Below are 12,240 nucleotides of genomic sequence, written 5' to 3' on the forward strand. Positions count from 1 at the left end.
AAAGTTACAAACATGCATTTTTTGGGCACCACTAGTGTAACTTCTCACCCTGTCGTCTAATCTTCATCCGAAGAAAATGTGCCGGTAGATATGCAAAAATTGAGCATTTTTCTCCTTTACGCGTTTCTTAATATTGGAAGGAACATCGCTTTTTTTAGCTGTTAATTCTTACCCCTGTTACATTTAGCCCCACTCTCCCCTACCCCTTGGGTTTTATTTTTTCGAAAATCTGAAAAAAATAAACTTGTAATTGTGTTACCTAAATTGATAGGCCTTTTCGTTGTGATCTCATATCTATAAACCAAAACTTGTTTCGAGACTTTGATCCGAAGTTATCTGCCTCCAAAAGTAAGAAAATAAAATGTTTGGATGCTAATTACTCAGAAACCAGACGTCTTAGAAATTTTTGGTTTTCAATTATAAATAGAGTTTAAAGAGACCTTTATTTTGGTATCTCACTCGATTAATTTGGAGGAATTTTTTTTCAATCCATTTTTTTCGGGAAGGGGTTAACCCCTTGGATTTTTTTCGATAATCTGAAAAAAAAATAAACTTTTGATTGTTTTACTTAAATGGATAGGCCTGTTCATTGTGATCTCATATTTGTAAACTAAAACATGTTTCGAGACTTTGATCCGAAAATATCTGCCTACGAAAGTAAGAAAATAAAATGTTTGGATGCAAATTACTCAGCAACCAGACCTCCAACAAACTTTTGGTTTTGAGTTATGAATAGAGCTTAAAGAGACCTTTATTTTGGTGTCACACTCGATGAATTTTAAAATGCATTTTTTCGACAACGGATTTTTTTCGAAATTCTGTAAAAAGGCCAACTGTTGATAACCAAATATACCATAATCTGGATTTATGTCCCGTGTTCCTTTGTAACCCGACTATTTTAATAAAAGTTATACAATTTGATAATGAATAAACTTAGTAACGTGGTTTTCATCAACAGTGAGAGGTTTATTGAAGAACAAATTTATTTAGGAGCTTAACTGCGTATATTTAAATAACTTTTAATTAAATCCTTCCTTAAATCAAAATTACCTAAGCCACACAATTTAATAAAGCAAACATGTTCACAAAATTTAATCCTTTCATTTCTTCAAGTGTATGGTTAATTGTAAACAAAAATTATTCAAAAACACATTAAATCACAAAAATATAATATTCATCATCTTAAAGCACATCTTTAATATTATTTACTACCAAGTAAAATTAGATAAAGTATCTAGCTAGTAACATCTCCAGAATCCCAATCTACCTACACAATAAATTAATGCCATTTTCTCAATTTTCCAATGTAAATGCGGAAAAGTCCTTTTCTGTTTTCTACGCAGCGCGCAGTCTATAATGTTCTTTAGTCATATCCCATCCACAAAAAAAGCCTATTTTCTGTTTACAAACAAATTAATTCCCACCCGTGGATTTGTATTAAATTGATCTATACGACATCGCCTACCTTTAGAATTCCTAACTCCAGAAAAACACACCCAAATAAATTTCATACCCTTAGCGGAAGTACTACAGTAGGACGAGCCCGCCCGCACAGTCAGTACTAGAGTAGACTCTCTTTCCCAGTATAAAACTAAGTTACAATTAATTGTTATTCTGGTATAGCATTTTTTGTTTGTTTTTATTTTCTGGTGTCATAGGTCATAAAAAGAAGAAAGAGTTTTTTTGTTTTTGTCCAAATACAATAAAATGGTCAATGTCTTTGTATGGGTTTTGGCTTTTTTAAAAACAAAAAAAGCAACCTTCAGGACATAGGAAATGTTATATCATGGGAAAGCCTCCAACAACAAAAAAAACGTGCCTATCGCTTTTGGTCACACTCGTTTTGTTATTAGAAAATATAAGGCGCAGAAATACTCTGTGGGTGGAAAATTGAAAATAGTAAACAAACGTATACACGAAGATACGCAAAAGCTTAAACCAAATTACATTAAATGTCTCATCCTTCTTTTGCAATACAGAGGAGCAACCAAAAAGATGTGAATGAAATGTTCATCATGTTGTGGGTGTCTCGAGAATATTATAAATCTCAGGAATTGTGATGAAATTTTCAGGTAAACAAAAATGAAATTAATATTTTAATACATCTGTGGGCTGAGACCTGTTGAGAAGCACTTTTTTTTCTTTTTTGGTAACATATTAATAATGGTTAGGGAAATTCAATCCACACCGGAAATTGGTAGTTTGTTTTTGTCTCTTTAAAAGGACTATTGAATATAGGAAATAATGATAAGAAAATGAAATGCTTTTAAGGATTTTGTTGCTATTTAATGTGTTTGTTTGGAATCTATTAATGTTTGAACAGTTAAGTGCTGATTTATTTTGGGATTTTGATGAAAACCCACTTTTTGTGGAAAACTTTATTTCTTGTGCATGTGAAATGTGTTTAAATATTTAACAAACAAAAATCGATTTTTTTTCCAAAATGTCTTAATGTTTAAGAAATAAGATGATTAATTTCACTTAAGGTAAAGGTAATATAGCGGTAAAATAGCCATAATCTAAAAATTTAGTGTAATTAAATAAAAAAAAACCTTTTTTGGACTTAAAAAAAAACTTTAAAAATTTCTTTAAAACGGGTGATTAAAATATGTAACTGTCAAATTTTGGTGTATGATGTTGAATAAGAATTTCTTAAAAATTACAATTCAATTTTTTCTTAGCAAGGTTAAAAAATGTTTAATATAAAAAATAATTTTTTATAAAAAAATTTCTAAAATAATCAATTTTTTTTTTTAAGAGACATCACATTGAATCATTTTATGAGTTAGAAACCTTTTAAAAGTGCGTTTCAAAGTTTTTAAAATCAGTTTTTGTACATATTTGTCTTTTTTTTGTGGGTAATATCACGTTCAAATTATATAAAAAGTAATTTAGTAACGTAAAATGAAGAATTTACGAGAAAACACATTTCTTTGTGGAAAAGAAGTTTTTGAAAAAGAGTAGTTAACTTTTTTTGATTTTATGCTTTGATTAATACATAATACCATTTTTGTTTTAACTTTGAAATTTTACAAAAATTGTTCGTAAATTTTCACAGAATTAAGTATATTAAAATCAATTTCAGATTCAGATAAAAAAAAAAAAAACAGCCAAGCAAAAGACTATATTAATTAATTACAAATTAACAAATATTTTTCAATAAAAAACTTGGTTTAACATTTTTAAGAGGTAATATCTACCCTCTTCAAAACTTAAAAATGAAAAATCACCAAGCGTTTTTGAAAATATTGATTTCTCAAAAAAAGTTTTTACATACATATATATTTATGTATTTTTAAAAACTACAAAAAATTTGTGTTTTTGAAAATAAAAAAAAGGACAATAACTTAAACGCTTCTATTGAAATCGACTGAGTATTTTAGAGAGATTCAGAATTAAAAAACGGTTCTATGGCAGGTACCGTTAATAACGGTTCAAAAAATATTTTTATTCATTTAAAATAAAATGCGCGACTGGGGTCGCACGTACTTGCTCTTATGCTTAAAGTTACTCTTATGTTAAAGCTTTTTATTCAAGAAAATTAAGAAAAATTAAGAAATTAAAAAAAAATCTGTTTTTATAATTAATTAAATACCGCTTTAAATGATCTTTCACAAAAAACCAAGTACGCCAGTTTACTTCTTGTATAAAAAGGAATTTTTAGAAAAAAAATTTCGAAAATCGTTAGAGCCGTTTTGTAAAAAAATAATTTTTTATATATAAAAATTTTCTAACATTTTTCAAAAAACAGTTGGTATGCCATTTTGAATAAATAATTTATTTACGCATAAAAACGAATTTTCAAAATTTTTCATAAACCCGTTTTCAAAAAATTGATTTTTCAAAAAAAAATTTTGAAATATTTTTTAAAAATCCAAAAATGAGTTTTTTGATAATTTTCTAAGATTTTAATATTACCTTTACCTAAATGCTTTTGTATAAAAATTTTCGTTGAAATCGGGTTGGTCTTGAACGAGATATTCATAAATCAAAGAAACCGTTCTATGACATGTACCGTTAATAACGGTAAAAAAAATATTTTTTTTATATCGAAAGTTGGCTCTTATGTCTAATACTATACTCAAAAATTTTAATCAAAATCGTTAGAGCCGTTTTTGAAGAAAATTAACTTTTCTATTTCCGTTATATGACAGGAACCGTTAGTTTTGGTCCTAAAAAAAAATTTCAATTTGTCCTCTAGGGAATCACCTAAAACTGTAAACTACCAAGTTTGAACAAAATCGCTCAAATAGTTTAGGCTGTAGCTCGAGGTACATACAGACAGACAGACAGACAGACGGACAGACAGACAGAATTGCCGGACCCACTTTTTTGGCATTCTCCATCATCGTAATGTCATGTAAAATTGTTATCTCGAGTTCGATTTTTTTTACGAATCCTAAACTTGCCCTATAGTACCTATATCGCAAGTAAAAAAGGTCTTATCTAAAAATAAAAATCGTTTAATTCGTTTTTGAAAGGAAAATAATATTTTTTATTTATATGGCAGGTACCGTTAGATTTAGTCATACTCACTTTTGTGGCATTCTCTAATCTCTATCATAGTAATGACATGTATGGTTGTTATCTCGAGGTCGATTTTTTTTTTTACGAATCGATTCAGGTTACTCCAAAGGTGGCCCATAATTAAATAGTTGCCAGTACTTTTAACCATCTTTGAGTGTTTCGATCCTCTAAATCCAAATTTGAAGTCACCCTAAAAATGTCGAGTAAATTGCAAAAAAAAAAAAAACACCGAACTTTATGGCGATTTTCCTGATTTTATGTTTTATTTAAAATTTGAGGGTGTTAGGGAAAAACTAACTTTGGATTCAGTACGTATGAAATTAATGTTTAATATATTAATATATTATTAATTATTATTATTATAAATCCACTAAATGAATGAAAATTAGGTACCTAAACAATTCAATTCTATCAATTTAAAAGGTTTAAACCTTAATTCATTTCGTAGATCCAAAAAGCTACTTTTGTTATTTTAAAGAGAAAATATGCAATAATTGCTTCATTATCCCAAGATAAAATTGGTGAACACCTACGAATCGTCAATACGGATTTCACAATTCAGTCGTTTAGGGAATCCCAAAAATTCAGAGTTGCTTTTTAATTTCAAATTTTGGTTTGGTATTTCTGCTTTTAACGTTTGAGTCAGCAAAAACACCGAGACATTTTATAAAAAACAAAAATTGACAAATTCACAGGTAAAACATAATTTTTTCCGATTTTTATCAATCGATGAATAAAAAAAATTTTTTTAATAATTTTTTTAAAAATCTCTGACTTTTCTTCAGGGTATACGATAGTGTATCGTTTTGTATTTCAAGGTCTTCATCAGCTGTGTCAAATTGTGTTAATGCATTCAACCGTTCGTAGCTCAAAGTCATGTCAATTTAAAAAGACAGAAACCACGAAGAAGTATAGAAGTTTCATCAAAACTACATACAAACGCATGCAATCAAGTTCACTATCAGAATAAAAGATTCTTTTCCATATCAAAGAACAAGCTAAGAATCCTTTGTTTCAATGTCTTATTAGCTACGCACCGGCCGCATCACTTTTTGTTCTTTTTCTTGGAAAACAAGTTTTGTTGCCCTTCTTGATGATGATGATGACGGAGATGGACCTATGTATGATACTGGTGGCCTTCAAGCATTTCTAAAGAACAAAACCGCAAAAGGAATTCTTTTTTTTCAATTATTCTGTGGCAACGAGTATATAAGGGAAGAATAATCCCTTCTAGGATCATAGTTCAGTTTAATCACCAGGACAAGTAACATCACCACTTTCAATATGTTCAAAGCAGTAAGTTATATCCCTTTAAATGACTATAAAGTCAGCCTTTAAAATTATTCTACTTCGACATACAAAGTAACTTTATTTTTATTTTCATTTTTAGATCTTACTCGCATGCCTTTTGGCCATCGCTACTGCCAATCCAGTACTCTATCAAGCAGCCTACCAACCAGCCTACCAACCAGCCTATTATGCCGGTGTGTCTCCCAACCTGCCAATTGCCCTTCCATTAGCCTATGCCAAGCTGAGTGCACCGGCTGCATCAGAAACATACAACAGTGTGGCAACAGCCAACTCATTCCAGCAACAATACAGATCTGATTACAAACCATTGACCTATTCCGCTGGCTTGATTTACTAAACTCACATCACAACGCTACAACGAACAGAACGCACACAGAACACACATGACAACGTGTATAGTGAATATATTGGTAATGTGACACCTATACCATTACACTATTGTGGAATAAAACAGAAACTGATTTGATGAGTTACATAAAGTGGTTTTATTTTTTATTTTTTTTTGTTCATTTGTGGGTAATAATTTTATTTATAATAATAAATTAAAAGGAATCGGGTTTCGCTTGCACATCTCAGCTGATCAAGATTTAAGAACCAAAACAGGAGCGTATTTATAGTTGCACGAGCACAGGGCCCAAATGAGTATTTATGTTATTTCTCTTCAAAAGAAAAGGTTTTATTTTTTTTTCAACATTCAAAAGTAAATTATGTACATTTTTCAACGCCGCTTCATAGGATTGCTTTTTTTTGTTAACATTTTATGAGCTTTTAATGGCCTTGAAATTTTATATACGTATTTTTAATTCAATTAATGTTTTTGTACATATAGAAATTTGATTTAAAACAAATGTGCCGATAGGTACTTTGTTAGCTATTCCGCTCGGTCTTCTTCAAACAAAAGAGCTGATAAGCGAACTTTAATTTTAATATTTTCTTAATATATTTTTAGGTAAATTTTTTACAGAACAATCATTATTAAAAAGAGATAATAAAGGAAAAGAGCGACAGGACAACAAAGTGATACAAAGACGAGGTGAAAAAGTGACTAGCTAGAACGGATATAAAATTTTGAGGTAAACTAGTTTTTTCGAAAACTGCTCCAAAAGTTTGGATTTAATTTTGTGCACGTTAAATTCAAAGGCTATATAACGAAGATATGACAGGGTGACATAGTGACAATGATGGGTCGATAGATTTAATGCAAGTATAATATTTTGCTTGAATACTTCCTATATTAGGCTTTCTCGAAAAAAAAAATTCAAGAAATTCTAAAAAAATTGCACAGCTTATTAAAAGCAATTTCAAAACAATTTCGTTTATTTTTACTTGCGATATAGATACTATAAGGCCGATTTCAACCAATTTTTTTTTTCAGAAACGTTAAAATAAACTTTATTTCAAAATTTTTAGAAATTTTCAAAAAACACATTTTTGTATTTCAAAAAATATTTAAAATTTTAATTTGAAAAATAAATTTTTTTGAAAACGGGTTCATGAATTTAATCGACAGTTCGATTTTATGTGTTGGAGAATACTTTCTTAAAAGTGGCATAACATTTGTTTTTTTTTTTGAAAAATTTTAGAAAATTCTTATATATTTAATATAGGTATATTAAAAAAAACCGCTCTAACGATTTTCATTTTTTTTTTTCTAAAAATTATTTAAAACAATTCCTCATCTTCTATTCCAGGTATATCAACAATTTTTCAAAATGTTTGTAACAGATCAGACATAAAATATAATTTTATAATCGTAAATATTTCCTTTCTTTATTCTTTAACAAAGTATCACAAACACATTTCAAATCATTAGGAATCCATCTCTTTTAGAGCAATCATGGATACGAAATTTAATTACCAATAAGCTTCCCACTTTCGCACAGTGATGACTGATGAATATGTAAAAGATATTTTTGCATAAAATGAGGTTCGCACATTTGAGAAAGTATCAGACAGCTTCCAGTCTTCATTGTGATTAAATCTCAAGTCCCACAAAGCTCAAACCATCTCAAAGATAATGATGTTCAAATTTGTAAGACACAATTGAAAAAAATAGGGAATCATAACTCTGGATTTAATTCTTTTTCAGGTGATCCTTTTCTGCATGGTTGTCGCAGCAGTCGCTAAGCCTGGAGTACTTTCTTCATCAGTGGGTATCGCTGCCGAACCTACCATTGTATCTGCCGCTCCATCAATTGTACGAGTATCTTCCCCAGCAGTTGCTGTAACTGAATCCAAGACAATTCCAATTCCAATTGCTTTGAATACAATTGGAGCACTTAGCTCTCCAGTGATCCTTAACAACGGTTTATTGTCTAATGGACTGATCTCCAATGGATTAGGACTAGTATCTGGAGGACTCTTGTCAAATGGACTCGTTTCGAATGGACTTGTGTCAAACGGAATCGTGTCGAATGGATTAGTGTCGAATGGACTCGTGTCGAATGGACTTGTATCTGGTGGACTTGTAACCAGTGGACTTGTCTCAAATCAAATCTTACCTAGTGAACTCATCTCTGGAAATTTAGTTTCTGGAGGAATTATCAGTTCTGGCAAACAGTTGTTGTCTGGAAGCTTAGCCACAAATGGAGTGGTTAAGAGTGAGTTGATTCGTTAAGAAAAACTTTGGTTAGAAGTTAAATAAATTTTTATAGAGAAAAAGATTTTGTTCTGTATTTCTTAATTTTCTAATTCATAGCACTAAAATTCTAAATCCATCTAAAAATAATAAATGGGTTTTGGTACTGCATATTTCGAGCCGAGCTTTTATAAATATGTTGTCCACTGTTGCCTGCGAGTTGAAAAACAAAAAATTCATTTATTTGAATGATTCTGTCTTTCTTATTGCGAGTGTATGGTTGGTTGTAAAAAGAAAGAAACTAATATTTCAACAACAGTGTTACAGAAAAAAAAATGGCGTAAAACGATTCGAAAAAAAAACAGTATTCGCGTAATAAAACGATTTTTAAAACTGCAATAACTTCGAATTCATAACTCACATCGAAATCTTACTGAGTTAAGTGATTTTTGGTTTTTGAGCCAATTTTGGTTTTTATTTAAAATCTTCAATATTAAAACAATAAAATATTATCAAGCCAGAACTTGCTCTTATTGATTTCTATTGCTTTTTGTCTTAATTTTCATTTATTTAGAAAAAAAATCTAATTTGTTTTTTTTTAACATTCTTTTATTTTATTTATTTGTGTAACAAAGAATTTTTACATTTTATTTATTTTTTTTAATCATTAAACCTTTTTTTTTAAATATTTTTTATAAATTTCAAACATTTTCAAAACAAAATTGGAATGCCATTCGTACGAAACTGTTGTTTAACACCTAAAATAAATTTTCAAAAAAAAGATCAACAATATGACTACCCAAAAAAAAAAACTCAAATATATTAAAAAACAAAAAAAAAAATTCTACGTAATAAAAAAAAAATTTAATTGATATTACTGGGTTATACCTTGATGCAAAATTGAAATTTTTTTTAGAATCCAAATAAAAAAAAATTGTTTTTCGCAAAAAATTTTTGCACAAAACCGATTTAAAGTTAAGAAAAATGTTCAAAAATATCAATTTGGGATTTAAAAAAAAAAAATATTTATTTTAATATCAATTTTTTCAAAACGCATTAATGAATTTCCATGAAACGAAAATTCATGTGAAAATATAATTTCTTTAAAACAGCATAACAATTTTTTTCCTGAAAAGTTTTGCAAAATTTTCAAATACAAAAATTATTGGTTTTAAAATCAGCATCTACCATTTTCAAAAAATATCCAAAAATTCATTGCTATACAAGAAATTAAATGGCATAAATACTGCATTTGGAGATTAAAATGATTAAAAAAATGTTTTCGTTATTTTGAAAAAAAAAACTTTTAATAATTTTTTCAAGAATAATTTGTTTATGAATACTTAAAGAAAAAACTAACAAAAAAATTAATTATGTCCCATGTTAAATTTTTCCAATGAAATTAGGATCTGAAATAAAAATAGGTAATCCAATTGCATAAAATTTCTAATTACTTTCTGCTTCGAGTTATCTAAGAATGGTGTTTAGAATCAAGTAAAAAAAACGAAATATAATTTTCTATTTAAATTTTATTTAACTTCTAACCAAAGTTTTTCTTAACGAATCAACTCACTCTTAACCACTCCATTTGTGGCTAAGCTTCCAGACAATAACTGTTTGCCAGAACTGATAATTCCTCCAGAAACTAAATTGCCAGAGATGAGTTCACTAGGTAAGATTTGATTTGAGACAAGTCCACTGGTTACAAGTCCACCAGATAAAAGTCCATTCGACACGAGTCCATTCGACACGATTCCGTTTGACACGAGTCCATTCGAAACAAGTCCATTTGCCAAGAGTCCTCCAGATACTAGCCCATTCGACACTAATCCATTTGAAACGAGTCCATTTGACAAAAGTCCTCCAGATACTAGTCCTAATCCATTGGAGATCAGTCCATTAGACAATAAACCGTTGTTAAGGATTACTGGAGAGCTAAGTGCCCCAATTGTATTCAAAGAAATTGGAATTGGAATTGTCTTGGATTCAGTTACAGCAACTGCTGGGGCAGATACTCGTACAATTGATGGAGCTGCAGATACAATGGTAGGTTCGGCAGCGATACCCACTGATGAAGAAAGTACTCCAGGTTTAGCGACTGCTACGACAACCATGCAGAAAAGGATCACCTGAAAAAGAGTAAAATCCTGTAAAAGGAATTCTTTATCTCTTCAATAATTGCGTCTTACAAATTTGAACATCATTGTCTTTGAGATGGTTTGAGCTTTGTGGGACTTGAGATTTAATCACAATGAAGACTGAAAGCTGTCTGATACTTTCTCAAATGTGCGAACCTCATTTTATGCAAAAATATCTTTTACATTGTCATTGCTTTGCGAAAGTGGGAAGCTGTTTGGTAATTGAATTGCGTATTAATGGTTGCACTCAGAGAGATAAATTACCTATGATTTGAAGTCTAAGGTGTTTGTGATACTTTGTCAAAGAAGTGTTTTTAATTGTTCACCATTGTGTGGTTATTTGTATTCTTTTTTACAATTTCTTGTGATTGGTGTATTACTATAAATTGTAGACTCTTTTCGTAAAATTTATTAAACAGTGATCAGACTTCAACTTAATATCCGCAATACAAAAAAAAAATATCATGTTTAAATTTGTAAGATTCTTGATATCATGAGGATCATCTTGAAATTTATTAATAATTTTGTTTCCTTTTTTAGCTTGTCTTTTCCTGTGTCATTGCCGCTGCCGTTGCTGTGGCTAAACCTGGAATTCTATCTCAAACAGTGGGCATCGCTAGTGCTCCTTCAATTATCTCACTACCCAGAGCGAATATTGTGAGGACTGTTCCAATTGCTTTAGCACCTTCAAGTCAAATTATTTCTGGAGGAGTAATTTCAAAGGGTTTGGTCTCAGGTGGATTGATTAATGGTGGCCTAGTGTCCGGTGGTTTGGTATCATCAGGCAAATTATTATCTGGAGGTTTGATTTCTGGAAAATTATTGATCTAATTCTTTTGAGATGTGATAAATAAAAATTAGAAATTATTTAAAGAAAAACAAAATTTTATTATGTTTTTATTGATTTGAGTTTCAGAAACGACTTTTGTGCCTATACGGAGAAGAAGACAATCCAAAATTAGGCAGATTTCAGCAAGTCAAATTAATTTAAGATGAACATTTTTTTATTATCATAAAAATAAAAAGATTTTCATCTAAGATGGAAGTCATCTTGACAAAAAAGCCATGCAGAAATCCGCTTATTTTAGGAATTTTGAAGAATTTTTAGAAAAATAGTGAACGTCTGTAAAAAAATATTGTTTTTCTTACATAAAAATTAAAAAAAATATATTAATCGATACAAAAACACAAAGTTTCCAAAAAAATTCCTTTGTTTTCGAAAAATTGAATATTCAAAAAAATATTTTTTTTTGGTATTTGTCTTAATTTTATCATTTAAGCTAAAAAATGGATTTTGTACAATAGTTAAAATTGGTTAAGTCATTTATGAGAAAGTCAGAGATTTTACTATTAGGTAATTGGGCAAGCAATTTCGCTGAGTTTTTGCAAATTCACTTTTTCACTATTGTGAATTGTTTACCAACGTAATTTTGACAAAAATTGTATTTTATGCTGTAACAGCTTTTTTGTTGTTATTTGATAAAAAAGAACTTCAGTTCCAATTTAATACAAAATGGTAGATCGAGCTCTCTCTCGATATCGACAAAATAAATTTTTCATAATAGTCAATATTAAAACAACACGTACAAATAATTAAAACAAAATGGAAGGGCTTGACTCAGCACTGACCTGACTACTTGTGCTAAACAAATATTGAAATAATCATTTTTATCAAAAAACAAAACT

At 29.5% G+C, this 12,240-nt stretch overlaps 4 protein-coding genes across 4 annotated transcripts in view; 3 read left to right on the forward strand and 1 right to left on the reverse strand.

The window, feature by feature from the left end:
• Nucleotides 1-5,289: 5,289 nt before the first annotated feature.
• LOC129910861 (uncharacterized) lies at nucleotides 5,290-6,317 on the forward strand. Its single transcript, XM_055988449.1, has 2 exons — nucleotides 5,290-5,823; nucleotides 5,918-6,317. Exons 1-2 carry the CDS (start codon nucleotides 5,812-5,814, stop codon nucleotides 6,173-6,175), a joined length of 270 nt encoding a protein of 89 aa, XP_055844424.1. The 5' UTR covers nucleotides 5,290-5,811; the 3' UTR covers nucleotides 6,176-6,317.
• A 530-nt stretch (nucleotides 6,318-6,847) lies between these two features.
• LOC129910862 (vitelline membrane protein Vm26Ab) overlaps nucleotides 6,848-12,240 on the forward strand; it is a 50,556-nt gene continuing 45,163 nt past the window's right edge. Inside the window, exon 1 of the mRNA XM_055988451.1 lies at nucleotides 6,848-6,857. The gene's annotated coding sequence lies outside the window, so the exon portion shown is untranslated. The remainder of the gene's footprint in view (nucleotides 6,858-12,240) is intronic.
• Nucleotides 9,960-10,718, reverse strand: LOC129910851 (uncharacterized). Its single transcript, XM_055988439.1, has 2 exons — nucleotides 10,606-10,718; nucleotides 9,960-10,545 (listed from the first exon to the last, which is right to left on the reverse strand). The coding sequence occupies exons 1-2, from the start codon at nucleotides 10,618-10,620 to the stop codon at nucleotides 9,973-9,975; spliced, it is 588 nt and encodes a 195-aa protein (XP_055844414.1). The 5' UTR covers nucleotides 10,621-10,718; the 3' UTR covers nucleotides 9,960-9,972.
• LOC129910859 (uncharacterized) lies at nucleotides 10,988-11,396 on the forward strand. The gene is made up of 2 exons (XM_055988448.1): nucleotides 10,988-11,030; nucleotides 11,095-11,396. The coding sequence occupies exons 1-2, from the start codon at nucleotides 11,019-11,021 to the stop codon at nucleotides 11,383-11,385; spliced, it is 303 nt and encodes a 100-aa protein (XP_055844423.1). The 5' UTR covers nucleotides 10,988-11,018; the 3' UTR covers nucleotides 11,386-11,396.

Source organism: Episyrphus balteatus, chromosome 2 (assembly GCF_945859705.1).
Source record: "Episyrphus balteatus chromosome 2, idEpiBalt1.1, whole genome shotgun sequence".
Taxonomy (NCBI): Eukaryota; Metazoa; Arthropoda; class Insecta; order Diptera; family Syrphidae; genus Episyrphus; species Episyrphus balteatus.